Source organism: Etheostoma spectabile, chromosome 16 (genome assembly GCF_008692095.1).
Source record: "Etheostoma spectabile isolate EspeVRDwgs_2016 chromosome 16, UIUC_Espe_1.0, whole genome shotgun sequence".
Taxonomy (NCBI): domain Eukaryota; kingdom Metazoa; phylum Chordata; class Actinopteri; order Perciformes; family Percidae; genus Etheostoma; species Etheostoma spectabile.
In genome coordinates this window covers 1,381,475-1,393,241 of record NC_045748.1, presented here as the reverse complement: position 1 = coordinate 1,393,241, position 11,767 = coordinate 1,381,475, and the positions used below count along the sequence as shown (strand labels likewise).

General features: G+C 39.6%; 1 protein-coding gene across 8 annotated transcripts in view; it reads right to left on the bottom strand.

The window, feature by feature from the left end:
• akna (AT-hook transcription factor) overlaps nucleotides 1-10,627 on the bottom strand; it is a 34,547-nt gene extending 23,920 nt beyond the window's left edge. For 2 of the 8 annotated variants that reach the window (XM_032539548.1, XM_032539550.1), the window contains exons 1-5: nucleotides 10,364-10,622; nucleotides 9,918-10,012; nucleotides 3,798-4,458; nucleotides 1,624-2,383; nucleotides 1,199-1,502 (exon numbers count right to left, since the gene is read on the bottom strand). In XM_032539548.1, the coding sequence (XP_032395439.1) occupies nucleotides 1,199-1,502; nucleotides 1,624-2,383; nucleotides 3,798-4,185 (1,452 nt within the window). In that variant the 5' untranslated portion in view covers nucleotides 4,186-4,458; nucleotides 9,918-10,012; nucleotides 10,364-10,622. The other 6 variants (XM_032539545.1, XM_032539551.1, XM_032539543.1 and 3 more) reach the window with 6 other exon arrangements.
• Nucleotides 10,628-11,767: the final 1,140 nt, after the last annotated feature.

Sequence of the window (11,767 nt, the reverse complement as noted above, 5' to 3'; positions counted from 1 at the left end):
GCGGCTCTACTCCGAGCTCCTCTCGGATGACTGAGCTTCTCACCCTATCTCGCCAGCCACCCTCCTGAGGAAACCCATTTCTGCCGCTTGTACCCTTGATCTTGAAATAAAAAAATAAAAAAGACTTTGGGAACATGTGCAAAAGCATGTAAATTTTGACAAACCATCCATAACTAACCATCCATCTTCAAATGTATGTGCAGCATCATTTATTTCTGGAATCTTGTAATGTTTTTCAGACAACATCCACACTAAGCTGACTAATTTCAAAATGCAGTGTCCATGTGGAAACAACATGCATCCACACCAGTGTTTTGAAGTTGTTTTTGTAAAAATTGTGTCCATACTGAAACACCTAAACAATAGGAAATTGTCATAATCTCTTTTATCCCTCCTCAAAAAACAAAATTGTGCATCCCAACCAACCTCTGTTAGGGAGTGGGACAGAAAGTCTGGTTCCTATACTGTGTTTCAATTTAGCCAGACTCACGAGTCACAATTAAGTTGTTCACGTTTACATTTATTTCTGTTGTCAAAAAACGGACAAGCAAATGAGTGACAGTAGTCTCACCCTGCCACACAGCGCTGTGGAGACAGGTCTGTTTGCAATGCTTCTCATTCTGGGATAGATGATGATGATAATAATAATAATAATAATAATAATACATTCTGTCTTGTTTGTATTTCTTTAAACCCATTACAATCGCTATTATAGATAGTGGAGAAAGTGGGAGGGGCGATGAAGGACGTCTGAAATAGGGGGCCAATATACCAACAGCCTACATTCGATGAGTCAGACTAGGGGAACAGTAACTCCTGCATGCTGCATGTCCACCAAATCACTATCAATCCCAATCTTCAGTCAAAATCTGTCTGACAAAATAAACAAACAAACATGCAAACATATAATGGCACTTGTAGTGTTTTATCAGCTATAAAGACAATCAAAATGAGTGACAAAAAGTTTTCTTCTTAACTGTCACAAAGCCTTAAAAAGGCTTATATTAGTGTTAACCAAAACCTTTGGAAGCTTCCCTTGTCTGATGTTAAACGTGAGGCTAGTGTTTTAATCTTCATCCAACCTCTAGACCATTTTAAAAAACCTTAGTTTTCAGCCGGTAAAAACACAGATTTTCTACAGCATTTTGTTTAAATTCAGTTAGCTTAGTGTAGATGGACTCTTAGTCCCAACCAGTACCTGTAGTTGGTCGAGTAGTGTGGTGGCCTGCTGGCGGCCTCTGAACTCCTTAGGCACAGTGGCGTTGGGGGCACCGGTTGGTGGTTTGTAAGAGTCAGATGAGGCAGAAGATCCATCAGTGGTGTTCAGGAGGACTTCTTTCACAATGTCAGCAGGGGATTTAAACAGGAAGGGGGGCTCAGGTGACAGGGACTCCCTCTTGAAAGGGTGTTTGCTCTTGGGGGGCGTGTAACCACCTTTGGGGAAACGGACCCTGGGCTCCACCTGGGAGAAGTCTGGTATGCGGTAACTCAGAGGCTCTTTTCTGAAAATACAAATAAAGTCATCTTGTGCTTTTTATGAAACAAAAAAAACTACAATCATGTATGTAACGCTACAACATAAGGCGTGGTGATAGCCAAAATGGCTATGGGAATGTGGCTCACCTGGATTCATTCACTTCAGCTGCGTTATTCCTGGCTCTGTGTGTCCTCGGCTCTCGGTCGGGATTTGGGTTCTTATGTTTGAATTTTAAGGATTCTGCCTTGGCTATGCTGAGGGAACGTGTCCTTGAATATGTTGCTTCAGGAGAGAGCTGCCTTATCTTCCTTGTAGGCTGTTTATGAGACTTATCTAATGCCTTTAAAGGCTCGTTACTTACTCCGCTGTCAGGATTGGACATGACTTCTTCAGAAAACACGGCTGCTGGCTGAAGAGAAGACCTGAGCTTAACATCAGGATAAGGACTGGATTTAAGGCTAGTGTGGCTCCTGTGTGATTCTAAATGACTTTCTGTCAAGCTCAACTCTGGAAAGGTTTCAGCGTCAATCCCCGGAGCAGCTGCTAGTTCCTCAGCAGTAAAGTGGCGAAGGTGGGGAGGCCTGGAGGCAGGCTTGGATATTTGGCAGTGATGATTGGAGACTGTAGCAGGTTCCATGGCAAACAGGCGAGCATTACAAGATAACGTAGAGCCGATCTTCTCAATATCTCCTTTGGAAATATAGCTCTCAGCCAAGTCATTCGTAGTTCCAAGCTCTCTTGACGTGCTAATGTTGTTATTTTTCTCTCTCTTCTTGTCAATCCTCTTCCCCGCTTCCTCTCTGTCCTCCTCTGTCATGTCCAAGTATTTGTCCCACTCAGGGATGCACTCTGTCCCCTGCTCGTCTTTCCTCTGCCTCACCTTTAAGCTACCTGTCAAGTCCTCAACTGAAAAACAAAAACATGGAGAGATGGAATGTCTATTCATTGTCGCCCACAACAACAGAGCCTAGCTCGTCTAGTTTTTAAGAACCATACCGGTGTGTTAATCAGTTAGGATTCAAATGTAAAGGACTTTATTTGTATTGCCCAAGCACTAAATGAAAAAGAAACATGAGCTTACCGTATATTCAGAACATTGTTAAAAAAACCTCAGCTTAACAAATATGTTTTGCTTATTGTTACTGTGCAGAATGATGTTATTTGCAGAGTTTTACACTAGACGGGTCTTTTGACATTATGCTAAAGGACAAAAAGGCCCCTACCACCTTTACATACCAGTAGGATTTATGACATCACAACAAGTGAAGAGGCCCATCGTGGTCCAGAACGCAACTTAGTGTAATGTGGGAAGTTCAAGGATCAAGCACACACACAATAATATAAGGGCTTTACAGTGACAGAGGCAACATGTTGCATCTATCATTAAACTTGGAGAATGGACTATATTTGCATATTCATAGATTCTGGATTTTTCAATGAATGTAGATTTTACTTAAAAAAAAAGTTTTAACATGATGATTGGACTTTTTGTGGGAAAAACTACAGAAGACATAATATCATTCCAATCAGATTTTTTTTAAATATATATATTTAATTATATAATCTTATACCATGTCTGCAGGGCAACTTTAAGGGAAACATATATTATTATGTATGGTACTTTGACTAAAGCTCTTGAATGCATGTATTGGCGTCCATTTATTTATGCATATGAAAATCAACAGGCAGGTTCTGTAAAGAATTTTGAATCGTGTAATCTATTATTGCAAACATCAGGTCTTTTTTGTCTCACTATATAACCATTAGCTATTAACAACATACTGTACATATATATTTTTTTCTTCACGTGTTGTATGTGAATATTGATGTTGCACTGAGGAATTGATGCTTTCTTCTCTTTCTCTGTTCTGTCAACTTACAAACTAGAAATACAATTAAAATCCAATAAAAATATTCAAACAACAAAAGGTCTTCACAGCGCTACCTTTTAATGTAATACTAAAGAAAATATTGAAAACCCTAACTGTGATCGATTAAAGCTAAAACTGTTGGTCAATTTGACAGAAACGTAATGTGCAACTAATTTCACAAAATAAACCTTCCCTACTTCCAGTTTATCAGTTGTCAGGATTTTTCTGTCAGATGTGATACAAAACCTGCATATGTGTTACTGAAAGTAGTAGTAATAGCATTCAAACTAGTATAGTCAGTTGTGATGCAAGTAATTTGTAGTTAATGAGCTCAAACATGCAAACCAAGTGGTATGGTCCTTTGAGTGGGTTAGTCCAGGAACTGGAACATTAGGAAATACCTCAGTCAAGGTTAAGGAAAATGACATGAAACACGATCAAAGACTCACATGGTGACAGCATTTGTGCATCCTCTCCTGGTGATTCAAAGTGAGACAGATGTTCACTCAAGTTGTAACTCAGCTTCTCGGGTGTATCCCTCTCATGCCTATCTGGGTCTGCCTCCTCTGGGGTGAGGGGTCCAGGGTACAAGTTGGGATTGCATTCTGCATCTGAATCACTACAAGATTCCCCCAACTCCACATCCTCCAGTGTTTCCGACAATCCAATGATGCCATTGTCATCCATCTGGCTAACAAAGTCATCATCGTTCTCCAACGGTTCTTCCTCTTCATCCTTCCACACATCCTCGGACATTACAGAGCTGGTTGGTGAGGTGCGGACCGGGGCTGGGGTCCAGAAAACAACCCCTGTTTTGGTGTTCTTTCTTGTCTCCATTCACCTATCAGCTAATTGTGGCCTTGCTCAGGTCTCCGCTTTAACCTCAGTTACTGTATCAGCCAGGAACAGTAATGGCTTGCATCTTTTCTTGTTAATACAGTGACCTCACTGCCACTGCAGAGTCACTGTCCCACTTTTAAAGTCATGGCTACAGAAGATTACCGATTGCAGGTCCTGTAAGTACGTATGTCGGTAACAGTCCAGAGGTACAGCTGAGGGGAACTCAGTCAGTCTTTAGTCTGAAGGAAGAGATCTCTTTGGATGAAATTCCTGAAACACAAAATAGTACCAGCTGTTTAGTACACTAGTGCAGTGCCCCATATGGAGTACATGCCTGTTCAGAATGGTTTAGTTTGATTTTCAGCATTTTTTCCCCCACAACTTTATCCAACTTTAAGCGCTGCTGGCCGGGGCGGAAAGAGGAGGGACCTGCTGAAGAGCTACAGCGCGTACAAATAGTTGCCTGAGCGAGTAAGGTTGGGTACCATACCGTTCATTTTTACCGGTACCGATACCTTAAACTCGGTTCTAATATCCAGTGATTTAATGTTTTATGTAAAGCTTTTTGAATTATTTTGTTGCTTAAATGTGAAATAAAGTTGCCTTCCACTGCAACCTCTGTCAGTCAGTCGCTAGGGCATAGAGAACACTGTGCCTGCCTGTCTCGAAGTGTAACATTAACCGCAACACGGACGCTTTCTAGTTCTAGGGATGCCGCAACTCCACATCCCCACTGCTGTACTGCGCATGTGTGGAGACACACACACACACACACACACACACACACACACACACACACACACACACACACACACACACACACACAAATCCGCAGTTATTTTTGACAGCAACCTCCCCTTCAAATAGCACGTCAATCAAATCACCAGAACTGCCTTTTTCCTTTTAAAACTTACTTCCTTTTTTAAAACTTGATAGTGTCTTTGAGTATTTAAAAAAGCACTCTATAATTAATTTGCATTCAAATGCATTTATAGATAGATATAATCATTTAAAGAATTAAAATGTCAAACAAAAGTAGCATATCCAGAAAAAAATCAATTAAACAAGTGAAAATGAAATACTCATGGTTCCAGCTTTTTAAATAGACGGTAAACTGAATATCTTTGGGTTTTGGACTTCTCGAAAAAACAAGCTGTTTGAAGATATCACCTTGGGGTCTGGCAAATTGTGATCAGACTTTTTTAGATTTCTTGACCATTTATAAACCAAATGATTTAGCAATTAAAAGAAAACAATCTCAGTTTCATTGAGAATGGAAATAATCGTTAGGTACAGTTCTACAACAGACAAAAGAAAGATGCATGTTTGTGAATGTGATTCCTAATTCTGAGTTAAACATTTTGACACCACTTCTTTTTTAAAGTCAAAAATGACAGTAGCATGACAGCTCTGAAGCCAGCTAACTAATTTTAGGGTTAGACTAATAGGCTATTAAATTGCATTGATTAAAAAGAACTTTTCAACTATATGCAACGATATATTTTTACCACTGTATAAATCTCTGGTAAGATCCCATCATAAATTTAATAGCGCAGTCTGGTGTGCACGTAGAAAAGATTGAAAAGGTCCAGAGAAGATCTACTAAATTAATCCTAGTAATGAAACATATGTCATACCAGATTAGAGAGATTAACCGACTCTTGTAGACAGAAGATACAGAGGAGACATGTTTGAGGTGTATAAGCTTGTACATGGAATATATGATACAGAACTGTTGAGCCTATCTTTCATTTTTGAGGTAATATTTATGATTTAAGAAGGAATTCTTTAAATTTTTACCCCAGAACATGCCTGAAAAGAGACAAAAATTCTTTAAACTGGGCGATAAAAGCATGAAACTAGCTTCTAGAAGAAGCTGTCTGTTCCCCTTCAGTTAACACTTTCAAGAAAAGGTTGGATACATTTTGTCTTTCAAAATATGTCATGTAAAATTATAAAGCTGGTTTTTAATTTATGTAACTTATTTATTTATAACCATGACATTAATGTGATTTATGAAATTAGTCTGCTTCAAATGTGTTTATATACTTTTGTTTGGTGGTACACAGTGTTTGAGTCTGGTATACCAACATTTTTCAATAAATTTACTCCCACGCAGCTGCCCCAAAAACAAACATCTACACTACATACAGTACATCAGGTCATAACTACGTCATGGGTCCCACTGCACGTTCTGCATCTCTCATGAATATTCTGTGTATCATTCTCCAACAGAGGGAATTGCTGCTGTGTGAAATCCTAAGGGTGCAATAAATGGCTTAAACGCTATCATAACAAAGTGTTCACTTGTGGACCTAGGTTGTGCTGTTAAGTGCATCTGGTCGGAGCATGAGGTGGGAAGACAGAGCTGTGGACTAGGGGGTCACATCCTTATGGAATACTGTAAATCGGTAATCTTGCAACTGGAAATTGTTCAACGTGAAATGATGTTTTACTATGTTCTGTGACAAGCTACCAGGTAAAGGTCACAGATTCATTAAAAGCTTTTGATTGCGCAAAGTATTTGCCTAGAGGGCAACGATCATCATGGCAACTTTACAACATGAACACAAACTGCAATAAATCTCCGACAAGTCATTAACATACTGTACATGCCAGTGCCTCACCCCAAAACAGTATGTTAGTGATACAAAGACAAACACTGAATTTAATCGTATAGCCTATAATATGCCAAATAACCACATTCTCAAATGTCAAAATACTTTGGTTCAAGCATTATCTACCAACAGCCAGCAGAACATATGCCAAGTCACAGAACTTTCAAAACAAGCGCCTTTCAGGGAAATGTGCGGTCAACTTAGTGCAAGGAAATTAAAAAGCACATTTTGCACAGTAACACTCTTATTGGATTTGTGTTGGGTAAAGTGCTCACCATAAATCTATACTTTTTTCAACAATATCCTAGATTACTGCAAGAAGACTTTTAGCCTCTTACAATGTCTCTTATCCAACACAAAAACACACACAAGATTTTTTTTGCTCAGAAATTCCAACACAGTCAAGTGCATCCACAGACACTTGTTTAGATTGTGTTGGGAACAAACAAGGCTCCGTGTGTACAACTGACAGACTCACATCATGCTCCCTTTACAACCCTTTCACACACAAATCAGCAGGCCAACATGGCAAACTCACTATGCATTTAAAGTGGACCACAAGGAATGAGAGCACACAGCGCAAAGGGTAAACAACTTGAGTTAGGTTTAGAAAAACAGTAACTTCAGAATGAATAGAGTTAGAGTTCACAGTATAATTATGATATTTATTTATTAATTTCCTCCTCTAGCACACAAGAATTACCCAGGGACTAAAGACAAGGACTCAAGCCCTCCAAACGTGCAGTTGTTTGATTAAAACCTGTAGCCAGTGGTGAAGAGTACATTAACCTAAGTACTTAAGTACAATTGTAAGATATTTGTACTTAACTTAGCTTTAGTGCGTAACTTTCTGATATTAATGAATGTCCGTTATATTCAAGCCACTGCCAAATGAGTTACTGAAGAGAAGTACCGCCAGTTTTGTTGTCATTACTTAGAATTCCTCATGGGGGCGTCAGAAACTACGCACTATAGCTTTAAAAATGTTGATTTTATGCCACTATATTCTTGTGCTCCCTTACATTATAGTGGGAACATTTTGTACTTTCAATTTCACCACATTTATCTGAGCCAGCCATAGTTACTGGTTACTTTGCAAATTAAGATCTTCCACGGAACATTTAAGACAAGCTTACGATGCAATATAATTTAAATTAACCAAAAGTATTTAAATTATTTCAATCAGGTCCACCTTTAACCAGCTATGAAGGACTGGGCTCTTTTCCCAAAATCAAGCATCATCGGAAACTGTCAAGTACCAAGGGCGGGTGACTGGGATTCTTCTGTACGGATGCTTACTAACGCTTTCCGTATGCGTTCCAGTACGTGGGGCCAACAGTAATCCAATTTAGTAAAAGGGAAGCAGCGGCATACTTCTAGTGAAATTAAAGCCATCAAAAATGTAATTGATTTCTAAGCTTGTCTTTGTTAAGAACAAAGCAAAGAAACTAACTCACCTGTTGTTTTGCTTATTCTCTCTGTTCATTCCCCAGGATTCCCCTCAGCTGCCAGATGGAGGAGGGGGGGGGGAATAAGCTGCTCTAAGGCCCTTACAGGGGGATACACCGATTGTAAACAGACAATGATCATCAGTATATATCCAGGACAGGAGGCAAGCTCAGCTTGCCAGACAGTAATCACCTGACTTTCAGGCAAGCTAAGGTTGGACATGTGGGGTGGAGGTGTAGGTGCAAGAGACAGACAGACAGAGAGAGAGAGAGAGAGAGAGAGAGAGAGAGAGAGAGAGAGAGAGAGAGAGAAAAAGCAATGATAGAAAAAAGAGGGACAACTTCAGCTAGGCTCTGTCATTCCTAGTCCCACCAAATCTGTCAAATCATTCAGTCTTGCAGTGGCAATAGAGACACTACCTGATTTTGTTTTACAGGATGACACCGGCTGAATTTTGAAACTGCAAGGGTAGCTGGAGCTGCCCCACGGGCTGGCAGAGCTAGAGTGAGTTGTATTTGTCCTGTTTAGGATGGCCTGGTGACGAATGTATTACAGTTAATCTTATTAAGAGGCACAGGGCGAGCTGAAGACACAGCACACTGTGCAGAGGGGCCTGGTGAAAACAGTGACTGAATAAAACTGTACAATTATTCACAATCCTGCTGACACTATAAGTTAATTGATCAATTACTTGATAAAAAAAAAACGTATCAACAATTTTAATAATCAGTTAAACATTTAAGGAATGTTGATAATACTGCTTGATAAATGTATCATATGGGTGTTGATTGGACAGTTGGACTTTGGTGCTGGGAAATTGTGATGGGCATTTCTAACTATTTTCTAATATTTTATGGACTAGACAATTGATTACTAAATTAAAAAAAACAGGCACGTTTTGTTAGGTTCATTTACCTGCATTTAGGTTTCTTATTAATTTACAAGAGGTTGTATTACTTCCCAAGTTTCTATTTTACTGGCCTTCCAGAAACTCGCGGAAAATCTTTAATTTTCTAATTTTCCTAAATGTTTCAATAAAGGATTTAATTGAAATTTACATTGTTATTGCATTTGCAAAATCCTCTTTTCCAACATCATGCAAGTCATCACATACCATTTACTCTGGGAGATATAGAGCCTTTGATGAGATATTTCCAGATTTAAACAAATTGTTCATGATAGATAGATATATAAGTTTTGGTTACAAACAGCTAGTTTTTTTCCAGTTACTTTTGCTGGTGATAACATCCTTTAGAAGACACATTGTATTCCAAAAACATGTGCAGCCATAGTGATTTTCTAAGATGGTTGTCTAGTCTACAAAAAAAATAACTTTCCTGCACACACCGTATGAAAACATATATCGTTAGCCTAACCGTGCACTGAGAGCCATGCGAGTAAACAACAGCTAAACTGAAGCCAACAGGCTGTTTCTGGTCCAAGGTTTCAGACAAGCAGCACTACCGTTACTTACGTTACCCATGTAACGTAGCTAAAGCTGTGTGAAAAAACGTCAAGAAAGACTGTTATCGTAACCGAGTTTAACCATCAGGCTGCTGGCAGCGCACAGAACTTTCTAGCATCAATTTAACAATAAACGTATTGCGGAGATTAGGTCACTTTGATAACATCTGTGTCAACGGTATTATATTGCAAACTTACCTTATATTATAGATGGCATGATGGTCAAAAGACTGCAGTGATTTCACTGGCACACTTCATAGCAACTGGGGTCGGTCGCCCTGACAACCGCAAAACTTAAGAGAGGGACCAGAGACGGTTGAAAAGACCCACCCCCGTGTCACCATGGCACGCACGACACAACAAACCGCCACCGACCGTTTGCAGGTTACTGAGGTTCTCTCAAACACATTATGCCTACACATTCGTCGAACTGCTGAAGTTAGCAACTTATTTGTCTTATGTGAACTGTAACGGAGTAACGTTGGAGAACACGGGTGGTAAACTTGACAACAGTCAGTGCCAGTTTCAAAAGTTGGTTATCGTTACCGTCACTTAACGTTAATACTCCTCCTAATTTAGCTAGACATCAAAACAAACGCAAACAACCCACATTGCTACTTAGTTCAGCTACGTTCTGTTGGTACCTTCATTCTGGAAGAGTCACACGAGGGACTTACTTCCAAAAAAGCCGAGGTTTCTGATAATTAACGCTAGGAGGCTAAGCTAATTATTAGTCTTGAGTGTGGCACTGATTTAATCCATTCCCAAGGCAAAACACTAAGGGAAAATTATGTTCCTGAATTCAATATTTCAGGCATGTTTTACCTTCTCCCAGACAGCGTACGCATCTTACTTTTATTTAATTCGAAGCCCTGACCTTAACGTTAATCTTTTCTAAACTTAGTCTAAACATAATCATTTAAATTGTGGAGTTTGTTGTGGGTAGTTTTGCCTAGCAGGCAGAGTTGAGGACATCACAATGGCCCACACACTGCTTGAAGCCAAAGACTGAGTGGTGATTGGTTATGAGGCTACACAGGGGCGAGGCTTTTGAAAAATACAACACTGTGGGATTGCGCTTTAAAGATGTGGCCACAAGAGGGCACCGTTCCCTAACCTTTCAAAGGCCCTTAAAAACATCTGGTTGATTAGACCTCTTCCGAGGACTGTGTGGCTGTGTGTAGACTGAGTCGTTGAACTCTTCTGAGTCTCTTGTTAGCTTCGTTACACCTGTTATGGCAGGTCAGATTAAATTACTGGTAAATGAAGATTTGTGACCTAACAAATTCCCATTGAAGCTCCAGCCCACCTTCGACCATAGCAAAGGTCTAATCACCCAGAATAATTGAAAACACCTGTGTAGGTGTTCAGAGGCTTAAATATCAGCCAACTGTAGATACCTACCTTGTACTTAGGGGATTACATATAACACAGAAACAGTATATAAACAGTGTAAATGGTGTAAATAGAATGGTAAAAAAAAAAGAAGTAAATACTGTATTCCATGTTCTAATTTCAAGAGCTCTGTCTGTCCACTTACAATTACTAGGCATTATTGTTTTTGGAATTGTTGAATGTTTATGGAGGATCAACGGTAATGTTGAAATTGGTAAAAGTTACAATGTCATGACATATTTGAGCTGCAACATGCATTTAATGACAGAAGATAGTAAGCTCATGTTGGGAGACAGGAACACTCAAAATAAAAGCAGACAACGTGCTAGTTTTTGTTGCTGTTATCTTTATTGAAAAATTAAACACACTTTCTGTATAAATAGCATGTCATTGTACAACACTCCTTGTTAAAATGTGCAGGAAGCAGGCAAGGACGGCTGGAGTGACAGGATAACAAAAGCAAAAGGAGGCAGCTAAAGGAGCATGGTGGAAAATAAACACCGGCAAAATGAACTTGTGCAGCTAGTAAAGCAGGAGGCACACTCAGTGAAACAAATCAACATTATCAATGGAGAGAAAACAGGCGGTGTTGGTTGGAGTCTGACCTTTGCGGGGAAGCAGTGTTTTTTATTTTTTTTGGGGGGGGGGGGGGG